Here is a 26080-nt window from a genome sequence, read left to right as displayed (position 1 = left end):
ACTTATATGAAATGAGGTTAACACTAATTTGTTATCTTGAATTAATAATGCTTTTATAACACTCATGATAATTAAAACTAGAAACACTTATATGAAATGATGATAACACCGATTTGTTATCTTGAATCAATAATATTTTTATAACACTCGTGATAATTAAAACTAGAAACACTTATATAAAATGAGGATAATACCGATTTGTTATCTTGAATCAATAACGCTATAACACTTGTGATAATTAAAACTAGAAACACTTATATGAAATGAGAATAACACCGATTTGTTATCTTGAATCAATAACGCTATAACACTCGTGATAATTTTTCAATATGACATAACGTTATTAATTGGAGATAACAAAATAGTGTCATACTCTTTGCAACCAAGTTTTTCTTACCCAGAACCCGTTCTATTTCTATGTTTCTATATTTTCCTTGGTAAATTTGTACATCTATTTTTGGTTCAACCTTCATTATTTTTGTCGTTTTCCATTATATGGTCCTCCTCTGTTCTCAATTCTCACAACCGCAGCAACTTGGAAATTTCCACTCCCACGGCAAAAACCAGTCCTTCCTTTGCTAGTTGGTATTTTGGTAAATTTGCATATTCTGATGCCAATACAAAGAAACTAGTAAAATTGGAAGAATAATACAACTTTAGAATCTGATTTCCTCAACTAATTTCTAATCAAATTGACATTTCTTCCCCTTTGCCGATCGTATTTTCCCTCTTTTTTAAATCTTTTTTACAGCGGCGATTAATTGAAAACCGCGGATATAAGAGGCAGTTATTGGAAACTATATAATGTCACTCATTTTCCTGAATTAAATTACCATTTACCAAACGAAGTGGACCAGTAAGCCATCAGCAATATCTCTCGGCCACCCAGCGCCGCGCACACTCAAATCAAAAGCCACGATAAAAAATAAAACTCTCTCATGCGCCGGTGGTGCGCATGGAGATAACCTACGCATCTCCCAGCTCCACTGACTTCGCGGACGGATCCTCCATGCCGACCTCGACCAGACCCGTCCGAATCATCCCCCTCCAGCACCCCAGTACGACGTCGTCTTCGTCCAGCGCTTCGTCGTCGACGTGGGCCGCGCTGTCGAGATGGAAATCCAAGGTCCAGAGCATGACCTGGGTCGAGTGGCTGGAGGTCTTCTTGCCTTGCACCCGCTGGATTCGGACCTATAAATGGCGCGAGTATTTGCAGGTCGATCTCATGGCTGGCATCACCGTCGGCGTCATGCTCGTTCCTCAGGTAGAAATTGCTTTTTCTTTTGTTTTTCCGTTTTTAGTTCTGGTCGTCGTCCTCTGTTTGGTCGCCGAGAAAATGAAGGAAACGAAAAGAAAATTCTGAGCGTTAACTATTCAACTCAATTCCGCCAATTCGTTTTTCACGTTGAGTTGAGTGTTTTTACATATTTTAATTACAAGTTTCGGTTCTTTTCTTTCTTGTTTTTGATTTTTTAAACTGAAATGGAATTGCCAGGCCCTTACGTTGATAATTTCTAGCCTTTTCGTTGCCTGAACCATTACTTTTCTCAGCAATCAAACAGAAAAGACTTTTCTTCGTTGTTCTTTTTTTTGGTCAGTTTGGTTTCTAATCTTGTGACGTTAATTAATTAATTATGAGGATAAAAAAAACCGATTTTAACGCTGAATTTTTTTTTTCTTTCGAATCACACGCCACTAATTAAGCTATTTGTTCTCGTACAAAAATTAAAATTTTGAAACCTAAAACATTAATTTCCTACAGTTTTCGGACCAAACAGGAGCAAATTTCAAGCTTTCTCCCATCACATGCTTCTTTTTCATTTCGTCTGTCCAATCACATGTTTATTTATTTTTGTGTACTTTAGTTGATTTGTGTCACGCTTTTGACGAAAAATATTCGATTAACTTTCATATTGTTCAAGCTTCGAATATACCCCTGGTTGTTTTAAATGGACTTTAAAAAAAAAATTATCGTGTTCATTCACTTCCCTAACACTGTTTATGGATATGACAGCTTTCTAATTCTCTTTAGTTTCTAACAATTAGTCGGTAACTTGAGGTGCGTGTAGAAATTTTCCACAACCAGTTGTACTTATCATCATTTGGCTTGATCGGCGTCGAGGCAAAAGACGTGTGACTGGAGAGACTAGTACTGTTTCTGTGACGGCGTAAAAATAATTAAATACATTTTCTTAGGTGCTTTTGAAAAATTAATGCTTTAGATGATATGATTAATGATTCGAATTTTTCACTCTATAAATCTTATTTAAAAAAAAGGATCATTGTAATATATGATTTATTCCATATTTTATAAACTGTTTAAAGCTTGTCGTAATTATACAAAAAAAAAATTAAAAAAAATTAAAATTCATCATAATAAGCTGATATAAATAGAACTTGGTGTTTTTAGCCTTTTCTTTTAATAAATAATTTTCTTTTGTAGACGGTAAATAAATCCTTTACAAATTTAAAAGTGCCTACTGTCGCTTGCCATGTATCAAATAAAGATATTTCTAATTCGTGATTGCAGTGAGACTGGTTTTAAATTAAATATTTCATGTACGTTGTTTACTGTATGTTCTTCTATTGACCGTTTGCTGTGAAATGGCCAGTCAATGTCTTATGCAAAATTGGCTGGACTTGAACCAATATACGGACTCTGTAAGTTCTGACACAGTATTATCAAGTCATTAAATTTTCTGATTATTTGTTTATCCATCATTTTATCTGCATGTTTGTAATTATAGTTGTTCGATGTTACAAGGCAGATTCTGGTTTTGTACCTTTGTTTGTGTATGCCATATTTGGCTCTTCTCGTCAGCTAGCCGTTGGTCCAGTAGCATTGGTTTCTCTCCTGGTCTCTAATGTCTTAAGTGGCATAGTTGATTCATCTGATGAATTATACACAGAATTGGCTATCTTACTGGCATTTATGGTTGGGGTCATGGAATGCCTTTTGGGGCTCTTTAGGTAAGTACTTCTGCTTTTATCCTCTACAGGAGCATGTTCATGGATACAGCATGTAAATGCACTTTACTCAGCAATTATATACATTCTGTTTTGACATCTAAAGAAGCCAGAGCCTAAAACTTGCTAACCCAGAATCGGGAGCTATATAATCCTATATCGATCACACCACAACATTAGTTCTTGTTTGTACTAGTCATAAAATTAGGTTTAGCTTTGGATAATCACCTTGATGTTTTTTTTAGTTTCAGTTACATTATAATCTTTGCCCGTTCAGGCTAGGATGGATTATTCGCTTCATCAGCCACTCTGTCATTTCTGGCTTTACAACTGCTTCAGCCATCGTGATTGCCTTATCTCAGGCAAAATACTTTTTGGGATATAATGTAGCACGAAGTAGCAAGATTGTGCCATTGATCAAGAGCATTATATCTGGAGCTGATGGGGTATGCTTTGCTTGCATGCCCAAGTGGTATACCTTTCGTATATTATCTTCCTATTTGGGTTTGAGCTTGCATTTTCTCATCCAACATTGCAATTCTCATGTTAATGTATCGCTTTTATGACTAGCCGTGGTGGTTATCAATATTCTTTGTTCTAATAATGATCTTTAATCTGATAAATAATATGGAATTTTATTTCTACACTTCAACGGAATATTAAATTTCTTAGTTTTCAACTTGTGATTCTAATTGTCAAATATATGTGGCCGTGATCAACAATCAGAATCATAGCGCAACTACTGGATGTTGTGCATTATATTTCATCTGTCATTTTATGTAGTCATACCAATTAGCCTATGTAGTGGTTCATGACAGATTCTCTCTCTCTCTCTCTCTCTCTCTCTCTCTCTCTCTCTCTCTCTCTCTCTCTTGCTGGAAATTGCAAATAGGTGACAACTTCGTTTTTTCTTTGAGGGATGTCCACATGCCATAATATACAAGGGGAGTTGATTTAGTATATTTAAGAATGCAAGTCTATCACTTGCAGTTAGTTTTACAACGGTTTACAGTCAGTTTCCACAAGATACAAACTGTGAACAACTTAATGGATGATGTGTGGGGATTAAGTCTAAAGATCAGAGTGAACCCAGATCCATTCAAGCCTTATTTCCAACCTTCAAAGTCATAGATGGTTGACCTTGATGATGGAGCTCTGTTAATATTTTATTTGTGTATGCATGAAGTGAGACTGACAAGAGTCAATCATCAGATGTTCAGTCTCTAAGACATCATTTTGGGAAACTCAACCATGTGGGTAGGTTTTGAAAATGGAGTATCAGTAAATCAAAGTGAAACCAATAAGCGGAAACTGGAAGAAAAGCTCTTGGTCCGCTATAGTTAATTTGTACACTACACTTGATGGTTATTTTGCACCATCACTTCACCGAATATCAATCTGCACCAGAACCTTGAAACCTGAATACCTGGAATCACATCAATCTTGAATGCTATCAACACAATAACATATGTGCTGATACTAGACCATGGTTTTAACATTCATTATGCCCCAAAAAATGACTGATAATTTCATACGTAACTTAACCGTACTGGTGACTGTGTCTTGCTTTGTGTTTTACTTATCAATTCCCTTTCTTAACTGCGGCAGGTTTTTTCTTTTGTAGTTCTCATGGCCTCCTTTTGTGATGGGATCTGTCATTCTTGCAATACTTTTGATCATGAAACACTTGGTATGAGCTTTTTTATTGCACTTTTTGGAATATATTTCTTTAGCATAATTTTGCCTTTAATTATAATTGTATACATTCAGGGAAAAACAAGGAAGTACTTGCGTTTCCTGAGAGCAGCAGGTCCCCTCACAGCTGTTCTTTCGGGCACAATTTTTGTAAAAATATTTAATCCATCTTCCATATCTTTGGTGAGTGTGATGTATATTAGATTCACTTTAATTGGCAGTTATTCAATCTAACAATGTAGTGATTACAGTATACTTTTCTCACGTTCTGTTTATGCTTGCTTTAGTAATAGATTATACATGGAATGTTCTGTTTTTGTCTACATTCTGTCAGCCATAAGTCTGCTGTTGTGCACCTGTCTAAAATCTTAGCCTGTGAACACTCATGAACCTGTCATCCAGGATATTTGAGAAGAAAAAAAGAAGAAGAATTTCCTAGTTAGTTATTCATTCTCTATTAGATTCACTACCTATCGTTCTCTAATAGTTAAAATAACCAATGTAGAGTTTTGCAAGCTTTGTTATGCCATCTGTTTGAAAATTGGGATGGTAAAGAGAGCATGGTGAGCTTGCCAATTTGGAATGCAGGCCTGTTACATAGAATGATAGAGTTTCCTAAATAGTCACAATCTAATCTGGTGCCTGTTTTAAAATTGAATAAGTGTCAATGTAGGAGACAGAAAACATCCTATTTAGTTATGTTGCTATTTTTCCTGTTGTATGATTCCTTCTGTTTTCATGTAATGTCTCTTTTCTCATAGACGAATTCGACAGAACTTTAAGTTAGTAGTAGGTTACTAAAGGATCTTGACTGTTGTTTAGGTAGGAGATATACCTCAGGGCCTACCAAGCTTTTCTATTCCTAGAGCTTTTGGATATGCTACGTCTTTGATCACCACCGCACTTCTGATTACTGGTGTAGCTATTTTGGTAAGATGAGCTCCATAGAACCTTTTACTTGTAGCTTTGCTTTCTCTGTTTAAATGATCATATCTATCAGTACTGTGATAATTTATTTGTATCTCTAGGAATCTGTGGGCATTGCAAAAGCATTAGCAGCAAAGAATGGGTATGAGCTGGACTCAAATCAAGAGGTATGTTTTTGGAAAAATTGGTAGAGCATGTGCTCAAAACCATAGCTCTTGGTTATCAATAAAAACAAAAATACAAGTTTAAGTAAGAACTTTGTGATTAAAGCTTAACTGTTTGCTGCATGCTTATCCGTTTGTCTTTGTATTACTATTGCTTCTTGATACATGATTCTTGGTGAATTTGATTAAGTCATTTGGTAGCAAGCAAGGAAACTGTACCCTATAATCTAATGAATCTTTTTTTGTTTTAACCAGTTGTTCGGTCTTGGTGTGGCCAATATTTTTGGTTCATTTTTTTCGGCATATCCCACAACAGGTGTGATGCCTATGAGGTTCTAAGAGCTGCAGGCAGGATTTTCATATATATATATATATATATATATTATATTTTTGATATATTTTATACTTTTTGGAGTCGTGCAGGTTCTTTTTCTAGGTCAGCTGTGAATCATGAAAGTGGAGCTAAATCTGGCTTATCTGGACTTGTTATGGGAGTCTTGATGGGCTGCGCTCTCCTATTTATGACGCCACTGTTTGAATATATACCGCAGGTTTAGTTCCATCTTATTGCATTTGCCTTTTCATTTAGGAATATAATCTTGTGAAGCTCATGATTGATGGCTTTTGCTGCTCCTAGTCATTAGAATATGTCGTTTGCTATCCTTCTTGCTCATTACATTCTATTAGAAATTTATTCATGGGGATGTACGCTAGTTGCAAAAATTTGAAAACATAAGGTGGCATCTTTGCTATTATGTCAAATGATGTGTTTACTTGTTTTATCACTGTTGTCATTCCAATTTGATGTCCTAACTATGGGATTTGTTCTTTATGTAATTCAGTGTGCTCTCGCTGCCATTGTGATTTCTGCTGTAATAGGCCTGGTGGGTATTCTAAAATTCTGAAGAGTTGTGCTTACATTTTGAGCTTTCGTTGTTGTCATGTAATTTTACTATTTAATAACCACATGAGTTGGCATTTCAGTAGATATCGCATTTTGTAGAAAATATTATTTGATTTAGTTGTATTATGGGATCCGATGCCCTTACAGGATCATCTTTATTGGCTTTTATGCATACATAACATTGTCCTGCAGGTAAAGTTTTATGAATAATATTTTAAAATCTATTATGTAATCCAATTCAGGTGGATTATGAAGAGGCTATATTTTTATGGGGTGTGGATAAGAAAGATTTTCTTCTTTGGACTATTACAAGCACTACAACATTGTTCCTTGGCATCGAGATTGGCGTCCTTGTCGGGGTGAGTACTTGAAGCTGTTTTATCAGTATCTAGTGGGGAAATAGTTCATTTATACAATAGAAATGAAGCAATGTTAGTTTTGGGAGACTCGTTCTAACTCTTTATACCCAAAAGAATCAGCATTTTTTTACGAGAAAGACTGATTAGGGCATAATAACTATCAACAGTTGCGCTAGACAAAACCTTTCCATGATAATAATCCAATGTTGCTCAGTACCTGAATCTTAGATAGACAGTTCAGATGGTGAATTATGCATCCATTCAATGCAAGTTTTCAGGGTTAGTTTGCATTAGCTTGATATATATAGCTTTAATTGGTTTCTTATTGGCTCAAGCTTTTGGACAATCAATTACCATACAAGTTGCATAAATATCATTAAACTTCTCACGAAATCTCTCTCTCTCTCTCTCTCTCTCTCTCTCTCTCTCTCTCTCTCTCTATATATATATATATATATATATATATATTCTATGTGCCTTTTTTCTTTTATAATCATTTAGTTTTAATGTGCTTGAGTGATTGCAGGTAGGTGTTTCACTTGCATTTGTCATTCATGAATCAGCAAATCCGCATATTGGTAAGTGCAGTTCAATTGATCATAAAAGTCTGTGCACATAAGTAGATGCACCGTGTTCATAGCTTCCTGTATTACCACACATTAGGTATTTCACTTGTTTCATGTTTCAACTATCTATGATTCCAGTTAGAAGGTCCAGCATGCTATCATCTTCTTTTCTGTTGTTGTCATCATCATCATTGTCTTCATCTTCATCTCTATCTACCTTTCTGGTTGTTATTTGTATTTCATGGACTTTTTAATCAACGACAGTACATGTAATGATAATTTCTGAAAGCCTTGGCCAATCCTTTTGCATTGACAAAATAACATATTTCCTCCATGTATATTTTGCTTTTTAAGGATTGGAAGCATAAAGATACATTTATTTTGGGGTATGCTAATTCCAGAATTTGATTATTCAATAAATTTTTGTATGCTGCAGCTGTCTTGGGGCGTCTTCCAGGCACAACTGTGTATAGAAATACTCAACAGTATCCAGAAGCATATACATATAATGGAATTGTGATTGTTCGGATTGATGCACCTATTTATTTTGCAAACATTAGTTACATAAAGGACAGGTACAATTTCATGCTCTATCACTTTGATATATTATAAATCTAATCAATCTGGTTATCTCATTGTACCACAGTTTATTTACTTAGCAAGTCTCTACAACCGAGTTAGTTGCCGATTTCCCCAGTTAAGAAAGCATATTCAAGTCAATTTAATTTTGTCCTTCAGGCTACGGGAATATGAAGTTGAGGTTGATAGGTCTACCAGTCGTGGACCAGAAGTTGAAAGAATTTATTTTGTTATCATAGAGATGGCGCGTAAGTCTTGCTAATCCCATTCCTTTTTCTTTTTTCTTTCAATTTTTGTCTTCCTCTTCAGTTATTAAGAAGCATTTAATGACTAGATGTGCATTGAAACATCATGCCGGCTTAGCTTGCTCATAAGGCTGATCTAAAATAAGATTCTGCTGATTTACTGAATTGTATATCTATCATCATTGCAGCTGTAACGTATATAGACTCCAGTGCCGTTCAAGCCTTAAAAGACTTGTATCAGGAGTACAAGTTGCGGGATATCCAGATAGCAATTTCCAATCCGAATCGAGAAGTTCTGATGACCTTATCAAGAGCAGGTGTAGTGGACCTGATTGGTAAGGAGTGGTACTTTGTGAGAGTGCACGATGCTGTTCAAGTTTGCCTTCAGCATGTGCAGAGCTTAAAGGAGACACCTAAGGCAGCAGACCCATCGTCTGAAGAGAGACTGAGTCCCTTCCAGAGATTGATTAAGCAAAGAGCAGAGGATTCATCTGTGGCCGAACTGGAGTCTGGCTCCAAGGATATTGACCCTCAGTTGGAACCACTATTGTCACGAAAATCTTCTTGAATTTCTTGACATGTAATATATGATGCCTAAATTTTTGCAAGGCAGCTTTATATTTGAACATATTCATCCCATTTTTTTAAGCTCTTCAGGGTTGATTATTTCCATTTAATTAGGCTTCTTTGCTGTAAAATGTATTGCATGAGCTCTCGTTGAAAAAAAGAAGAAGACAAATTGTAAGTAGTGCACTTTGAATAAATGTAAAAAATCAACTTTCACACAACGATTTGATGAGTATGTCGTTCTTCAATCCATGTTCCTTCCCCCCTGTACGTGCTCTTCCGATTTGTGTTTCTTACTGCTAGAAGGCTAGAAACAACTTGGTTTCAGTGGTTCTACATGTTAGCTTTCCAGGACTAATTTTCTGTTTCTCATTCTAGCGTCTACATGTTGGTAACTTGATTTTAAATGTTTATATTCCAGTGCGAAATGCGCCCAAATTGCGATGTGCTTGAGAAATCTGCGCAGCGGAGGCACAAGTTGTAAGGATAAAACTAGTCTTGGAAGCGGTGGAGGAGAAGGCTAACTTTCCAAGACGATTTGTCCCACATCGAAAATCAACAGCGAGTTGCTCCGAGTAGAGCACTATAAATACAAGATGGTGCGCAACGTTTGAACTTGCCTTAAACTAATGAGTAAGGAAAACAAAGCGAGCGGTGAGAGCCGCTCGCCGCGCAACGCATAATGTGCGCATGAATTTATGGAGGGGTTATAGGCTGGCCGAGTGTTGACGCTGTTACTTTGCAGAACTCACTCGTGCGGGCCTCCCTATTACCCTCACAAGTCTTAGTTCTAACATTTTTTAACCTCAACTAATTTCAATAAAATGAATTAACTATTCTAAAATCCACTTGGTCGTTCGGTACTTGGAAGTCAAATTAGTTAGCGGCACTTATTATTAATAAGAAGGGCCACTAAAGTTATGCCATTTCTTCTTTTTCTTAATACAAGTGAATATCGGTGCAAGGAGTAAATGCTTATAGGAATTTTCAGTCATGTCTGGAAATGGAGTTTTTTGAAAAGAGACGATCTACTCTATTTTTTTCTTTCGTCTCTTTTCTTTTTTAATTTAGATAAAAAATTCCATTTTACAGTCGAGAAAAAATATTGAAGAGAAAGGGCAAATGACAAGGTAGGAACCTGCTTCAACTTCAACTTTGTGTTTTTCATGCACAAACAAGTTGTCTCGTCTTAGCGAATGACAAGGCAGAGAATATAGTCATAAAATATAAAATCTTCTAGAGCATCAAATCCCACATACACAACAATTTTCTGATTAGAATGATTTAGTCCATTGAAGTTCTGGTTCATTTATAAACCATATGAACTCAGTGATGTGTCTTAACACTCTAAAACCTTCAATCCCCCAAATGTCTTACAAAAAGCCAAAGCTCTCAACTTCAAATCCAGACCTTTCTGAGTGATGGATGGAGGTAGCTTACTTACTTAAATCCACCTGGATGGAAGGATGCAAAAAAAAAAAAAAAAAAAAAAAGGTCATCCGCCATTATTAGAATTCAAATCAAGAGAATGACCGTCACACAACTGGAAACCCACATAATTTTGTTTGTTTCTCTGTAGTCTCTATATATTAGTTAATTATTTAACAAGAAAAGGAAAGGCAATTTATTTGAGAATTGATAGAAGAGTGAATCTAGTGCAAACTCTGGTTGACAATACTGTTGACGCCAGCTAGCCTCCATCAACCATTCTTCTCATCATACCCTTTGGGGAGGGACCATTTTCTCTAATTATGTGGACATTTTTGTCACTTTAACTTGTTCATTCAAATCATTATCAAGTTTAATCAAGCATGACACGAAATATTAGTTCTTTGCTTTTTTTTTATATAAGCGATAATTTAAAATGTTTTAAATTAATTTAATTTATGAAAAGGAAAACTCAAACTTGAGTGAAGGGTGCAAATTAATTGTCTGATGATTATGGTATCCAGAGAAAATTCTTGGGTGTGTATAGAATTACCCTCCTAAGCCTGACCAACATAGCTAGCCTATGACGATATATTTTGTCCCTTCTATAAGAGGACTTCAGCCCAAATGAGCAAGATACTTTTTGGCTCAATTTATTTATGGGAGATTCACTATTATATTCAATATATGAGTCCAAATTATAAAAATATCCTATATAAAATGGATTTTAGAAACATACCTAAAGCCCATTTACAACATAATAAATAGGCTTTTAACTTCTTATAAATTACAAAACTGCCATCAATTTCTTAAAACAAGCCCAACTCTAAAATCTCATAAAAATACTCAAAACACTCAATAGGGCAACAAAGTAATTTAATAATCAATATTATATTCAATAAGACCAGTTATTATTTTTTGAGTTTTTTTTGGGTTTGTTTATAGAAATTCAATGGTGTAGGGTTTATCTATAATATTAGTGCTAAGAATTGGTATATCACTAAATATCTCATTATTTATTTTATATAAATTTTAAGATTGAATTCATAATTCAGGCAAAAAAGTCATTAGCCACAAAGAGCCAATACAAACTAGCCACAAAAGACCATTACAATAACGAAGCGGTCTAATATCAAAATTAAGATAATTTGATGTGCATCCACTAACGATCACGCAGAATCAAAGAAACTTTGGCATAGTCATCCCAACTAAGATTGCAAATTCAGAATAATAATAATAAAAAAGATAAAGCTTGAAAAAACCAAGTCATTACAATGCAAATAAAATTCTCACATGGGAGAGATGAAAAGTTCTCACAAATGAGAGATGAAAAATCTCATAAAGGAGAGGTGAAAAGCTCTCACAAAAGGATAGGTGAAAAGCTCTCACAAAAGGAGATGTGAAAATTACATAAAGAACACAAAGAGTCTCTGTGACTTATTCCCAACATAAAGAAACCTCATAAAGGATGGTGGTGGAGATCCGATGCTGAAACGCAGGTGGAGATCCGAAGTCGAGACGTAGTCGCCTGTGATGGTTGGAGGAAAATCATAACAAAATGAAGACAAATAAGGAAAATCTTTTGTCTCTGAAAATGAGAGGATAAGATAGGGAGGAAGAACAGTGGTTTTCTCCCCCCTCAAAATGAAAACGGCTTTAGAAGGATTTTTTGGAAGAGAGGGACTAGAGTTTAAATGACAAAATGCATGAGAAAGATACAGAAAGTAGGACGAAGCGTGTAGCATCAATTACATTTTGGCTCAATTATTGGTCCTTGTTGCATATACGTACCCAAAATAAGACTGAGCCTTCTACTCCGTATATTCGAAGTCATATTTGAACCAAAAAAAGATTGTAGCTGGACAAAATGTACACCGTCAATTGAGAACGCAATAGAACGCAGTGGCATGTAGCAGTTATTATTTGCTTTCATTTGAGCCAACTATGAATCTTATTTAGTGGCAATCAATCAATGAGTATTAAAAAGTTCACGTCAATGGGGGAATAATTTGAACGTTTCTAATTATACTTTACACTAGGCTTCTGTAAGTAACAGTCCTGATCTCTTGGACCACAGGAGTTCAAGAGATTGTGGTCACTCACCGTTGGATATTAATCTAATGGTTTAAAAAAGTTTCTTAAAAGGAGTTCAAGATTGAGTGAACCGTTGAATTTACATCCAATGGTGAGTGACCACAAATCTCTTGGACTCCTGTGGTCCAAGAGATCGGGACATTGTTACATTACGCTTTGACCTTCTGCATTCGAGATCTTAGGTTCGATTCCCCCACTCTTAAATATCGCTTGTATAAAAAATAAAAATAAATGATCCCAAACAAGAATAACACAGGTGTTAGGATGCGTACAAGAATTTCTTAGTTCTAGAGTGGGCCCTCCCACTCATTACTGTGGAAAAGGAACTATACCTTATTTTGATAACATGGGCAAGATTGAAATACTATTATATGGTCATTTGTAAATCACTTATCTGATCCTAAGATCTCTTATCACATGTGTCATAACATTATTTGTTACTCGTGCATGCTGTGTAGGCGGTTCAAACCTCCACGCCATTCTCATGGTAGCACCTTGCTAAATAGATGGTATTTATTAGCTTCTTAAAATCTTGCCGAAAAGAGTTCGATTAATTAATTAGTTACTATTTCATATCCTTATTAATTACTTAAATTTCTAATATTATTTTCTTTCTTTTTTCTATTTAATTCCTTTAATTTTATTTATTTAATCACTATAATTTATTTGTTTTAATATAAATAAAATTGTGATCGTACAATTTTATCCCTATTTAATAAAATGGCTTCTGTTTAAGTATTTTTATTAGTCAAGTGCAAAGGCTTTTGAATGTTTCAGTTTTAAGCCTTTCTGGCTATATATATATATATATATACAGTCCCGATCTCTTGGACCACAGGAGTCCAAGAGATTGTGGTCACCTACCGTTGGATATTAATCCAATGGTTCAAAAAAGTTTTTTAAAAGGAGTGCAAGAGTGAGTGAACTGTTGAATTTACATCTAACGGTGAGTGACCACAAATCTCTTGGACCCCTGTAGTCCAAGAGATCAGGACTGTATATATATATATATTACACATTTTCTAAGTTACAATGTTTATCAACTCGCAGTATACTCAACTTAAATTACTCAAACTTACTATGCAATACATTTTGCTTTAATTTTTTTTCCCAAATTAGTAGATAATTGACTAAATGAACATCTTCTAAAGTTTCATTAGAAGTTTTCATATTTTCATCACAATTTCTGTCGTTTTGATTCAATTTTTACCGATATCTATACTTTCCCGATATTTTTGTTGATATTTCCATATTTCCAAAACTCCAGATATTTAAGACCTTGGTCTCAACCAACTATCATCTATCGCCCCATGTGGACTCATCTCTCCCACATGCCCTATTTTAACACGGAAATTAAAGTCAAATAGAGCTTTTAATTATTAGCTCGTTATATTATATGATGTGACACTGTTAATTAATTCTTAAGTACACTAAGTTTTTTTTTTTTTTTTTTTTAGGGTGTGTGTGTGTGCATATTTGTCAATGTCTATATATTAACACTCTCTCACTCCCCAATCCCTGCAGTCTTCTTCTGTTTCTAAAGTTACACATCTACAGAGAGATAATGGCAGATTCTTCTGCAACATACATACACTTGGTAACTGAGATACCAAAGAACTCGAGTCTCTTATTATTGTTTGGTTAGTTGCATAATATTCATCATTTTCTTGATGGAGAGATAAATATATATATATATATATGTAATTTATGTTAATTTCTGTTTATGTTTTTTTTATGATGTTTATGCTTAATAATGAATGTGTGTGATTTTGGTGACCAACCTGAAATAGGTGCACCACCTGATAGAAACGTGCCTGATCTTCCACATGACTAAAGAGGACTGCATGGAAGCCCTATCTAAACATGCAAACATCAAACCTGTCATTACCTCCACTGGTTAGTTTTTCTCTTCAACTCTCTCTTCTTAAAGCCCTTTGCTGTTCGAGCGCAGGCGAGCGCTCTTGCGCGCACATATATATATACATGCAAGCAAAGAATTCAAGCAATGTTTGAGGTTCATATCGATCTATATGATAATATTAATGTTACTTCGAATTTAGAACAGTAGCTTAGTCATGATCTGGAGTGATTTTGGTGCAGTATGGAATGAGTTAGCTAAAGAGAACAAGGAATTCTTCGAGGCTTATGCACAATCAACAAACAAACAAGATGCAATGTCTGAGGAAGAGACAAGCCAACTGATCCGAAGCACGATACAGGAGTCCTCCAAGCATTCTGATGATAATTAACGTGCCATCGGAAATGATTGGTTATTTTATATATTATCAAACTGCGAATCAAGAACTAGTTAATTCATATTCGTAATCTAATACTATACATAATGTATAATGTATGGTTAAGAGAAGAATTAAAGAAGTGGTATAGGGACAAATTACTGTATCATTGTTCTTGCCAGCCAGTTTCCATCCATTTTATCATGTCTTTTTTCTTTCTATATTATCATGAAAAAAGAGAAAAAAGCAAATAAGAGTACTGAATATATAAAATCCAACGTAGGATGATCCTAGGATCCCCATGTTATTTGCTTGATTTAAAATAAATTCCGATTCATAATTAACATTAATAATACATATTAATTATATAATCTATAAATATATACACACACATGAGCATGACACATCACTGTTGCAAGACAAAGCAAGGCACACACAATGACAATTTATACAACACTTGCCGACACCTCAAGTTTCACGGTGTGGCCCTCCCCCTGCATAGTGCATATCATAACTACAAATAAGAATAACAGTAGTGTAGTCCCTACCCATTAAATCTCTACCGAATTTGCATGTCACGGTGATAGCACCAGCTACGAGATAAAGTTCTAAATATATATAGCAGATTATAATATATAGTCATGGAGATGGGTGCCCAATATTCTGTTTGTAAATAAGATGGATTAAAAGGTGCTGGTGTGTGATATATTTTTCTATTAAAATATCACAAACCAACAACATTTTGATGTTAATATCTTCTTCTAGACTTCTTTTTAAATGGCATCCTTGATTGACAGTTACATATAATGAGGGCCATCATATATTCATATATAAGTTCTTCAAGCTATGAATTTTTTTAGCTCTTTATGGCCCCGCAGCCTACCAAAAACCAACAATAGTTCGATTCTCAGTTCTTGCTAGGCCCAACCCCTTCGGAAGCAAAGGAAGGAGGCAATCTTTGCAAGTTTACAATGCTTTGGCCATCAAATCTGTGAGAAACAGATCAAAATAATTCATAGAAATTAAAGTCTATGCAGAGATGCAGAGATTGTGAGCAGAACAAAAGGGTAGTTCATTTTGGGGTTTAACTGCCTTGGGAATATGGATACAAAACAAAATTAAAAATTGTCCCGGAAATAAACATCCACTGGGCCGTTTTTAGGCAAACCACCAAATTGGGGCAATTTCAGTATGCAAATTTAATGGGATTCAACTAACCACATCTGTAGCAGAACCTAACTGTAGTTGCTTTATGTTGGTTTGGGCTTAGCCCACCCTTATTCTCCGCAACAAAGTCATTTCTCGTCAATCAAAATCAAACGCATATACATATAAGAGGACTAGCTACTGATTTTTTTTTGTGTGGCAGTCGCAGGTAGCATTATGATGCATGCACAATGTGTGTCTTCAATGGTGCATAAAAAGAGATAAGGATAAATCCAGTGATATAGGGCTTAGACTTTAGTGGTGCATAATGGATATCCAGATGTTGTATGATCACCAATGTGCGTACAATTCCTTGTAGAGGGAAGGCAGTGATAAGGTTGACGGTAAATAGTTATCTAATTTAGTCAAGGGGGTAGGGCCTTTTTTTATGTGTTATTTCCACTAAAATAAAAAAATAAAAAGACACTCGAACAATTAATTTCTAAGATAGATATGATGATACATTTGTCCCATCTGCAAGAAAGGAGGAACTTACTGCAGCCCAAAGAATCCGGCAGTGTACTACCCATATATTTGCTTCTTGGCTCCATTATTGGATGAAAGATCCCCATTCACAATAATTCATGCATATTGTAAATGTTGCACTGTCAAGGAAGTTGAGGTCCATTCAAAAGCAATTGGCAATAGAGAGAAATCCAACTCCTTAAATCATTGTTAGATTTCTCAACCTTTTAATGTGTATGGCGAATTTTCAAGCATAACACGTGGACAACACATGTTAAGTGACGTGGAGCACGTATGACCATTGAGCTTTCACACGTAGACAATCCACTCTGATACTATAAAGAAAGTTGAGGTTTCAACCCAAAAACAATTCCTTTAAGAGCCGTTTGATGCGATACATATATATTTGAGCAATTAGCATAAATGATATATTGAACCAGAAGATGTACATGATTAAATTATAAAAGAGAAAGCAGCCCCCAAATAGTTAAGATTCTAAAACAGTTTTAGTGATCCCACAGAATTTCGGTCCACAAACCTGCTGCCAAGATATATCTGCCAAAAGTTTGAAATATTGCTCTAGCTATTTTTTTATTTATTTAAATATTAAAAGAGATTTTGAGTTCGAATTTCTCATTTAATTATGTTGATTTTAAAATGAAAAACGAACATTGGCTTGTTTAATTTGGCAGATATATCTTGGCAGCAGGTTGATATTATTGTGGTGCTCAATCACGAATCACCAATCACCATATGACATGTAATGGTTGTGGGCAAATTTTGTACCATAGCAAACATAGGAAAGCATGAGAGAATTGGAACACTAGATAGCTACTATACAATCACATTCACAAGACACTTACACCCTCCTGCACTGCATATTTGATCACTGTAAGAACATGAATTCTATTTTTGTAGGTTTTTGAGATACCTTGCTTGAGGTTCTTTGTGGGTTTGTCCTGTTTGAAGGGATTTGACTTGGGATGGGACCCACTTATCACGTGGAGAAGCGGCTGCCCTAATGTCACTGGATACAAGACAAGGAAATGGTCATTTACAAATCTCCTCTAATCCCCTCTCCACCAATTATAATCCATCTCCCACGTGGGACTCTCCAATTCCCCAACCCACTACTGCTGGCCCCCGTTCGCCCTTTTCTTTTAAGCACTGTTTTTTGTGTGTGTTTTTAAATTCTACATCCATCGATCCTTATTGCTATTGGATCTGTTGATCTATATATCTCCCCAATCATATGTTATATATATGACTCTCAGCTCCCTGTGATCTCTCAGGCCTGCTTTGCCTTTGTGTATCTTATATTAAACACTGCAGTAGCTGCTATAGCAACTCCCTCTCACTTAGTCCCAATCATATTATACTCTCTTGTCTCCCTCCTCAGTCTTTTTATACTTGTGTATGTAAAATATTTAGAGTTGTAGCTAACTTATTAAGAAGATCATGGGAGATTCTTCATCAGCATCGTACATACACATGGTAACTGAGATATCATAAAACTATATACATATGTACAGTGCTCATTTTGTTGATTTGGTTAATTCCATATTCATTAATCTCTTGATTTGTATGTATATACATGTTTATGTTTCAATTTCTGTTATTGGTGTTAATTCCGATATGGGGCGATGGGTGCCCTAATTCATTACAAATATAGGTGCAGCACCTGATAGAGAAGTGCCTGATCTACCACATGAGTAAAGAAGAGTGCATGGAAGCTCTGTCTAAGCATGCAAACATCGAGCCTGTCATCACCTCCACCGGTTAGTTCGCTCTATACATATCTCTCTCTCTTCTTCCATGTTTCAGCAGTAGTTAGTATATTGTTCCATGGAACTAAGGTCCAAAATATGGAAGAAACAGGTGTTTCCGCCACTCTTCTCTCTCTCTCTCTCTCTCTCTCTCTCTCTCTCTCCCCCCTTAATTTTCTGTATCATAACATGCATGCAAGCAAACATAATTAAGCTATGCACCAAACAAGTTCTTAAGGAGGCTGTGATGGTTATAGAGGTTGATAATCTCCCGTGACTCAAAATTTGTTCTGTAAATCACGTACACAAAGCTGCAAAACATTATGCAGTTTATGGCAAACAATGAATATTAATTCTAGTTCAACTTTAATAACCCAAGTAACCCTTTGCGCTGATCTAAATTAAACTCAGTGGTGGGCCGTTTGCAATTCACACCCGAGGTACTAGGTTCGAACACCTTCTGTCATGGAAATCAGTTTGATTGAAAATACGATTGAGCCTAAATATTATGGCCTTCAAGAATCTTCAGAAAAGCAGCCTCTACTCTATATGATCCAAACTTGTGCCAAACTAAATGGTTTGTATAAAAATCTATGTATCAACTTAAACGTAGATCATGATATGAATGATTTTGGTGTAGTTTGGAATGAACTGGAGAAAGTGAACAAGGAGTTCTTCGAGGCGTATGCACAGTCTCAAAACAAAGGAGATCGAATGTCAGAGGAAGAGACAAGCCAATTGATCCAAAAGATGATATCGGATTCCAAAGATTCCGACGACTAGTTATAACATGCCATGCCATGGACGAAAGCGATCTTGCCTTGGCTTCTGGTTGGTAGCTTCATATATATATGCAGCCAAACTACAATAGGCAATAAGATCGATAGATCTTCGTCTTATTATCCGGTCCCATGCACATATATATTTAACTTTTATGTTTATGGTATTATATGAAAATAAATAATACGAAAGAGCATTGACTCTAGCTATATGTTATATTTCGTGGTCTCTTTTTTCAAATAAAAGTTTTAATTTGCCAATTCACTCATTCTACAATAAAGAATAGCATCAAAAATATAATAGAGAATCTGAATGACCTTATCATGACGTCGCTATACATGATCTATATCACTTATTCTTCTTTAGAAATTGAGAGGAGAAGCTATGTAATTTATTATTTATTATTTTTTAAGTGATTAAGGGCAGTGGCGGTCCTAGGCGAACCACCAAAATTTGACCTTTCTACCCTTTATATATATTTATGTGGTTTTTTTCCGATAATTTTTAAAAAAATTACGTGAACTTAAAGTCACAATTCTAACCTAAAAAAGAAACAAACAATATGTAATTCACATAACAACTTTATAAAATGCATCAAAACATCACTTACATAATCAAAATTTTCTACCATGTCTTTTTCAATGGATAACATAGCTAAGCCATTCAATCTTTCTTCCATTGCTTTTTTTTTTCTTTTGTCGAAATCTCAACTCAACTGATAAATGCTCTGCTATAGGAACTCTTAAATAGATCATCCTTGTTTTTTATTTCTTACCTTATTCAACTAGGTTAACTTTTTTTAAATTAAATTTTGTCATTCCACCAAGTTAATTGACTTACTATAAGTTTAAATAATAATGAGCCATTTATTAAATTTCTCCGTTTTAGTTTTACAATGAATAATTGGGCTTTTTTTTTAACAATACTTGGGTCTAACATAATATTAATATAATACAATTTTTTTTAAAAGTAACATGCATATGTATATATAGAGGTTAATACAAATTGGGGGCCCTTTCAATTTGGAGGCCTTAGGCGGCTGCCTTGCCCGCATGTGCTCAAGGCCTCCTATGATTAAAGGTCTATTTAGAACAAACATTTCTACTCATAAAAGCGCTCGCTTTTGCTAAAAACGCTTTTATATCAAGAGAGTTTAAAATTTCTGACAAGCATTTTCAGAAGCTTTAATGTTTTTGGATATGACTTATTAAATGTTGGGTTAATATAAACCCACCATCCCATGCATGTACGTTTACTATTTAGGTAACGAGGTCTAGTCAGTGAGAAAGGGCCTTGAGTTGCAAATCAATGGTGTCGGGTTCGAACTTTCATTTAAGAAACTCCCTTCTCTCGTAATTTAGATTATCGCTTGTATTAAAAGGAAATCTACTACTATTTAGTCTATATAAACATGTGTTAATTTTACTACATTTAGTATATATAAACAAGTGAAATTACATTAATTGTGGTAAATACTATAGCCAGAGAGGTACTGTGCGAAGCCCTTTTTCTGAACTTAGTCGCCTAGTGGCAGGTGGGGAAACAACTATGTCCTAGTAACTTCATGTGTCGACGAAAGTGATTTGAATTGTCATTGTGGCTTGTCTTGTTGTATTGTGTATGATCGCAATGGCATTATATATTTATGTTATTTTGAAAAGAAAGAGCTTATTTATGATAATAAATATAATGTGGCCACTGCATGCGTTGTGGTGTCGTCCTAATCATATACCTTTTTCTTTTCTCTCTTTGTTTTTTTCATCTCTTTGTTTGTTTCTCTGTCTCTTTGATTGTATGTTTTTTTTCTTACAATCTTATTTTTGGGAAAAGATCTCGACTGCACATGTGGTTTCAGAAGAATAAAAACAAATCATGGTCGTTGGTTTATGAAATTATGATACCCTAGACTAACTGGTTGGTTTTTGCGTTGTCTGTGGTTAAAAAAGTAACATCTGTGTTTGGCTATGTCATCATACGTCCAGTCATTTTTGTTTTTTTATTTTTATTTTTTTTCATAAAATAAAAGTGTTACAATTTTCTCAAGGCAATTGGAGTGGGACTAATATTTGTAAGAGTGAAAGATGTTTTTTTTCACGTTGAAGGTAAAAAGCCATACAAGAAAAAAGCTCAGTTCTAGTTTGGGCTCAATTCCCAAGAAAAAAAACATAACATTAGGGCTCAATTTGAGCAAAAGGTCTAAAACAGCACAAAACCATTATGTGGGCTGGTGATATTAGTTGTTTTTAGGGCAAACCCAAACCCATCTAAACCTTAGGAGTCCAGGGCCTTCAAGCTCACTAGGGTATTGCTCAATCTTTATCAACATTTTGAAACGAGGGAATAGGGGACGAGGGAATAGGGGAGAGAAGAAATGAGTGTGGGATCAACTTTTCTGGTTTTTCCAGATGATTTTTAACGTGAAATCCACATTATTTTTAACAGTCATGTTTAAAAAAATAAAAATTCCCTGCGAAAGAAGTACTTTTTCTTCTCTTTACACCAAGAAGAAGTGGATAACATACTTGATCAGGTTCAAGTATGGGAGGAGTTCAGTCTTAAAGAAAAGTAAGGAAGGTAGGGGCTTTGATCTTGAATTCATAGGCCAAATCTTTTGGGACTAGGTTTTGGTTCAAATCATGTCAAATTGTCAATAAATGGGTGACAGATTTAGGGATAAAAGTAGCTGGGGGATTGAGCTTGATTGCTTGATTGTAAACCATTCCATATTTTGAAAGTCCCTAACCAAAACAGAGCATTTAGGCTTAAACAACGCTTTAACCTGTCTCTCTTTGATTTCAAAGGTTGGGATGGAACCTGAACTCTTCATGGTATTATAGTGGGTTTGCCACGTGTGAAAGCCCAACGGTCACACGTGCTACCCGTCTCTACATGTTGGATTTGAAAATTCACCACACATGCATATTTCATATTGAAAAGTTAGAAAACCTTGCAAAAATTATAAGGTGCTGGACTACTTCCCTCATTTCCAATTGATTTTGGGATGAAATTGCAACTTCCTTCATGTTTAAGCATCCATAACCGCGTTTTACCACAATAATTACTGTATTTCAATGCTTAATATTGCACCTAACGGGGGTGCGTTTTACCACAAAGGATCTTGTAACTCCCCTGAGAAAAATTAAAAGATGAAAATGACAGAACATAATCAGCATAACCAAGTAATAACAGATACCAAAGCTAATAATAGATTTAGATTAATACATTTATTTTATTTCACATTGGAATAACCCAAGTCAACTTAAGAATCCACATCTGACATGCATGCGTCTCACCCATTACATAGCTAAACTTGACATGACCTCATAATCTATAACTATTTCATGGATTGACCTTCGACTCCCAGCCGGCAATCACATATTTCTCTTCAGTTTTGGTCTTCACAAAAGATTCCTTTGAGAAAAGCAGCTGCAATAGGAAACATAGATTATAATTAGAAAATCAAAAGTGCACATTGTACATGCAGAGAGAGAGAGAGAGAGAGAGAGAGAGAGAGAGAGAGAGAGAGAGAGAGAGAGAGATTTCCATCTCCACTATTTGGACAACAGACTAAATGCACTTAACATTGATACTGTGAGTACTTGAAAGGTTCATATACAAAGTTTACTGTACATCCACCAAAATAAAATTCAATTGATCTCGTACCATACCACCAATGCCGGTCACAGGCAAGCCCTTACGAGGAATGTCAGTTATGATTCTTACAGAAAATAGCATTGCACTGAGAATGATGCAATGCATCAACGTGCACAACCAGAGACTCAGACACATGCCAGTGAACAAACTTTCCCAAAATTGCAGACTTCTCACACACAGGTGGTGTGCTGAAGGGAGAAGAGATTAGCACTGCGTCTAATCTCATGGTGCCTGACTTCAGAAGCACAGTTTCTAGACAATTTGATTAACCACCAAACCTCACTAAGCAGGAACTTATTGCAATGATTAGGCTGGCAAGCAATGATCACATAGTTAAAAGATGAACAACCATGTAGCCAATAATCTAAAGGAGCTTCAACTTACTGAGGCAAATTATCTCCCACTTATAAAACATACATGCCAAACAACTATTTACTGAAACACATAAAATATACTGCTCCAAGTAGGCAACATCATGCATGAGAACCGCATACCTCAGTGTACTTATAGTAACTGGTCAAGTCTTCAGGAACAGTCCACTTCTTGAAATGGCCAAGGGCCACCTTGAGATGGAACAGTTTTGGTGCCAAGCTTAGATCTGCGGCAGTGATCTTCTCCCCAGCAATATATGGACCCTGTTTTCATCCAAAACATATTACGGCATATTCCAAAGCAAATACAAAGAACACAACTTTTTTAGACAGAAAAAGAGTGTTTTTTCTTTATATAAACACACATACATGCGCCTTAAGATGCTCATCCAATGCCTTCAGCTCATTAACCAAAGCCTGTTCTGACCCATCACTGGGATCCTTACTCTTCACAAATGTCACGAATGAACCAAATATCTTTGATCCCCTGAAAATTCACAAAAAAAAAAGTCCAAAAATATTCAGAAACAAAGGGAACTTCACAAATTCCAGTCAAGAAAACCGTAACAACCCAATAGGACATATCAATAAAAGTTAGTTTGCTTTTTGACAACCTAAAAGAAAGAAAATTAAAGATAAATCACTTAAAAGGTTACTGCTCAGGAGTTTCCAGGGCAAAACACATCAATTAAATCAAAGTAATACAACAGGATAAAAGAGGCTACAGTTGCAAATAAATAACAATATCCATGAGAACAAGTATGTTCCAAATGTGTTTGAGAGAGAGAGAGAGAGAGCGAGAGAGAGAGAGAGAGAGATCATACACAGAAGCAAATTCAGGAGGAGTTTTGAGAGAAGGTTCAGGGTATTTTTCCTCAATAATCCCAACAATCACATCAGAATCAGCCACCCATTTGTCATCGAACTTCACCACAGGCACCTTTCCCTCTGGATTCACTTCGGTAAACCTACAAAGCATCAACATCAACCACAAACCCATTTGCTCAAACCCTCCAAACAACACATCACAAGCCATTAAAATCAAAATCAAACATTTGAATCGCTGCGTGCATGCGGTTATTGGCTTAAAAATTTAGAACATAGAAAAATACCATTTGGGTTTGTCGCTGAAACTGATGAGGTGAAACTTGTAAGGTACTTTCTTCTCCTCCAACGTTAGAAGAACCCTTTGGCAGAAAGGGCCTATCAATCAACCCAAAAACAAAAATTTGCCGAATTAACAAAACTGAATCAAAACCCAGAAAGAAAATCGAAGAAAAATAGGTAGGAGAAATGTGAGCTCACAGTCGCCAAGAACATCAGGGGCACCAACGGCAGCCTTGACAGCAATCTCAAGAGCCATTGTGATAAGCAGAGGAGAGTGAGAGAGTAGAATATACGCAAATTGAAAGCTAAATGGGCTATGTTCTGGAAGAGGCGAGGCAGTTGTGAGTATTTATTAACGCATTGGTCGGTTTTGACTATTGAGATCAAATACTTCTTCTTTTTTGTACTTGTAAATAAAGAAAAAGGACTTTTAATATTTTCAAGGCAAATTATTTAAGAAATGTGATTGGCTAAATTAACATTAATTAAGAAATGAATTCTCCACCTGCAACCTTCAGATTGGCAACGACATTCGATTTGTCCATTAAAAGCAATTTTTCAAGCAGTCGATTATGTGTCAAGCAGTCAACCACAGATTGTGGAACCTCCTCGAAAGCAAATTTTTTTTTTTTAAGGGAACCTCCAAAGCAAATTATATTAACATAAATTTGCAGCTAAAAAAGAAAACGTAAAAATGGTTTTTTCTTTTTTATGAACATGGTCTGAACATTGGCTACATTCATAAGGTGGCCCTAGTTTCACTCACCTTTTTTTTTTTCCAGTCACCCGAATGTCCTTTTTTTTCTTTTTCTTTTTTTATTAAAGATTTCTAGATGAAATTTAATTTCTAACCAAATACATAACAATATTCTCCCAATGTAATTTTTTTTTAAAACTTTTATCCTCCGTTTGGTTTGGATGAAGGAATTGAAAATTACATAGAATTCTAAAATGACGGAATTTAGATTTTCATCATTTCAATTTCTGGCAATTGAAGATTTCAATATTTGAACTTATGTATGTCAAATTTTGTAAATAGCATTATGGAAATTGCGAAATGACGCCCCAATTTCCATAATTTTTTTCGCGCGTCATTTAATAAATTCTGTGCTTAAGTTGTTAAACAAGGGAATTGTCAATATCTCCTCTTAAATTCCTGACCTTTAGTTAAATTCCGAGTTATTTTCTCTTATCCAAACAAAGGGTTATTTAAACTAGTAAATTAAAAGAAATTAAAAAAAAATTATTTCCACTTTATGAATATTATATGAAAAATAGATAAATGGCAGATTTAAATGACATGGGATTTTTTTGCATGTTGTCCTAATCTTTGAAGTATAAGCTTTTTTTCCTTTATGTGAGAATATCTAATAATAGCAATAGCTTAAGTACAATAATGTTGAGCAACATACGTAATGGATGGTCCATCCAAGCCAGCCTTTGGATTATTTACTTGTCAACATATTTTATAGAATCATTTGTTTGCATTTCTAATCGATCCAATTTCTACCACATATTTCTCCCCAATATTATTTAAAAAGTCATATATGGAAGTGACTAAATCTTCCTGATTTCTTACTTTTGATAAAGCATATACGAATGCTCACTCCCAAGGAACCAACTTTTTATATGATATGATTATGATATTGCCTACTATCATATTGTCATTCCTTTTTCAAATAATTTAGGGCCACCACTCACTCACGTTTTAATGTTCAATGGATACTTTTGTCCATATGGGAGAATAGGAAGAAAAAAAAAACTTGTGTGAATTAGAAATATATTATTTTGCTATTTTCAATCAATCACAAATTGTCATATTGAAAAGTTGTCACATTGAAAAGTTGTCACGGGTGGCATGTCGTAATTGATCGAGGATAAAAAAAAAATGTTATCCATGTTTCACACAAGTATTTCTCAAAAATGATAAATGACCTCGAAAGCCACGTTGAACGCTTTAATAACTGAGTAATTCCTTGAATATGTATGAGGATTTACTCTA

General features: G+C 35.1%; 4 protein-coding genes across 6 annotated transcripts; 3 read left to right on the top strand and 1 right to left on the bottom strand.

Moving 5' to 3' along the window:
- Nucleotides 715–9225, top strand: LOC18785833 (probable sulfate transporter 4.2). 3 transcript variants are annotated; one of them, XM_007218875.2, is made up of 16 exons: nt 721–1264; nt 2613–2661; nt 2769–2970; nt 3245–3413; nt 4592–4657; nt 4738–4845; nt 5485–5592; nt 5691–5756; nt 6009–6069; nt 6177–6304; nt 6596–6637; nt 6900–7016; nt 7543–7594; nt 8019–8157; nt 8321–8409; nt 8595–9225. In XM_007218875.2, the coding sequence occupies exons 1-16, from the start codon at nt 956–958 to the stop codon at nt 8972–8974; spliced, it is 2085 nt and encodes a 694-aa protein (XP_007218937.1). In that variant the 5' UTR covers nt 721–955; the 3' UTR covers nt 8975–9225. The 3 variants fall into 3 exon arrangements, with proteins under 3 accessions (XP_020413162.1, XP_007218937.1, XP_007218936.1); XM_007218874.2 differs by having other exon boundaries at nt 929–1264; nt 2765–2970; XM_020557573.1 differs by lacking the exon at nt 5485–5592 and having other exon boundaries at nt 715–1264.
- On the top strand, nt 13859–14904 carry LOC18787037. The gene is made up of 3 exons (XM_007219222.2): nt 13859–14092; nt 14286–14391; nt 14596–14904. The coding sequence occupies exons 1-3, from the start codon at nt 14060–14062 to the stop codon at nt 14742–14744; spliced, it is 288 nt and encodes a 95-aa protein (XP_007219284.1). The 5' UTR covers nt 13859–14059; the 3' UTR covers nt 14745–14904.
- On the top strand, nt 17611–19206 carry LOC18784986. The gene is made up of 3 exons (XM_007220434.2): nt 17611–17894; nt 18073–18178; nt 18807–19206. Exons 1-3 carry the CDS (start codon nt 17859–17861, stop codon nt 18947–18949), a joined length of 285 nt encoding a protein of 94 aa, XP_007220496.1. The 5' UTR covers nt 17611–17858; the 3' UTR covers nt 18950–19206.
- On the bottom strand, nt 22119–24453 carry LOC18787430 (glutathione S-transferase DHAR2). Its single transcript, XM_007218333.2, has 6 exons — nt 24277–24453; nt 24084–24174; nt 23796–23939; nt 23341–23458; nt 23095–23235; nt 22119–22372 (listed from the first exon to the last, which is right to left on the bottom strand). The coding sequence occupies exons 1-6, from the start codon at nt 24332–24334 to the stop codon at nt 22286–22288; spliced, it is 639 nt and encodes a 212-aa protein (XP_007218395.1). The 5' UTR covers nt 24335–24453; the 3' UTR covers nt 22119–22285.

Source organism: Prunus persica, chromosome G2, assembly GCF_000346465.2.
Source record: "Prunus persica cultivar Lovell chromosome G2, Prunus_persica_NCBIv2, whole genome shotgun sequence".
Taxonomy (NCBI): domain Eukaryota; kingdom Viridiplantae; phylum Streptophyta; class Magnoliopsida; order Rosales; family Rosaceae; genus Prunus; species Prunus persica.
The sequence above is the reverse complement of the archived record's forward strand: the minus strand, read 5'-3'. Positions and strand labels throughout refer to the sequence as shown.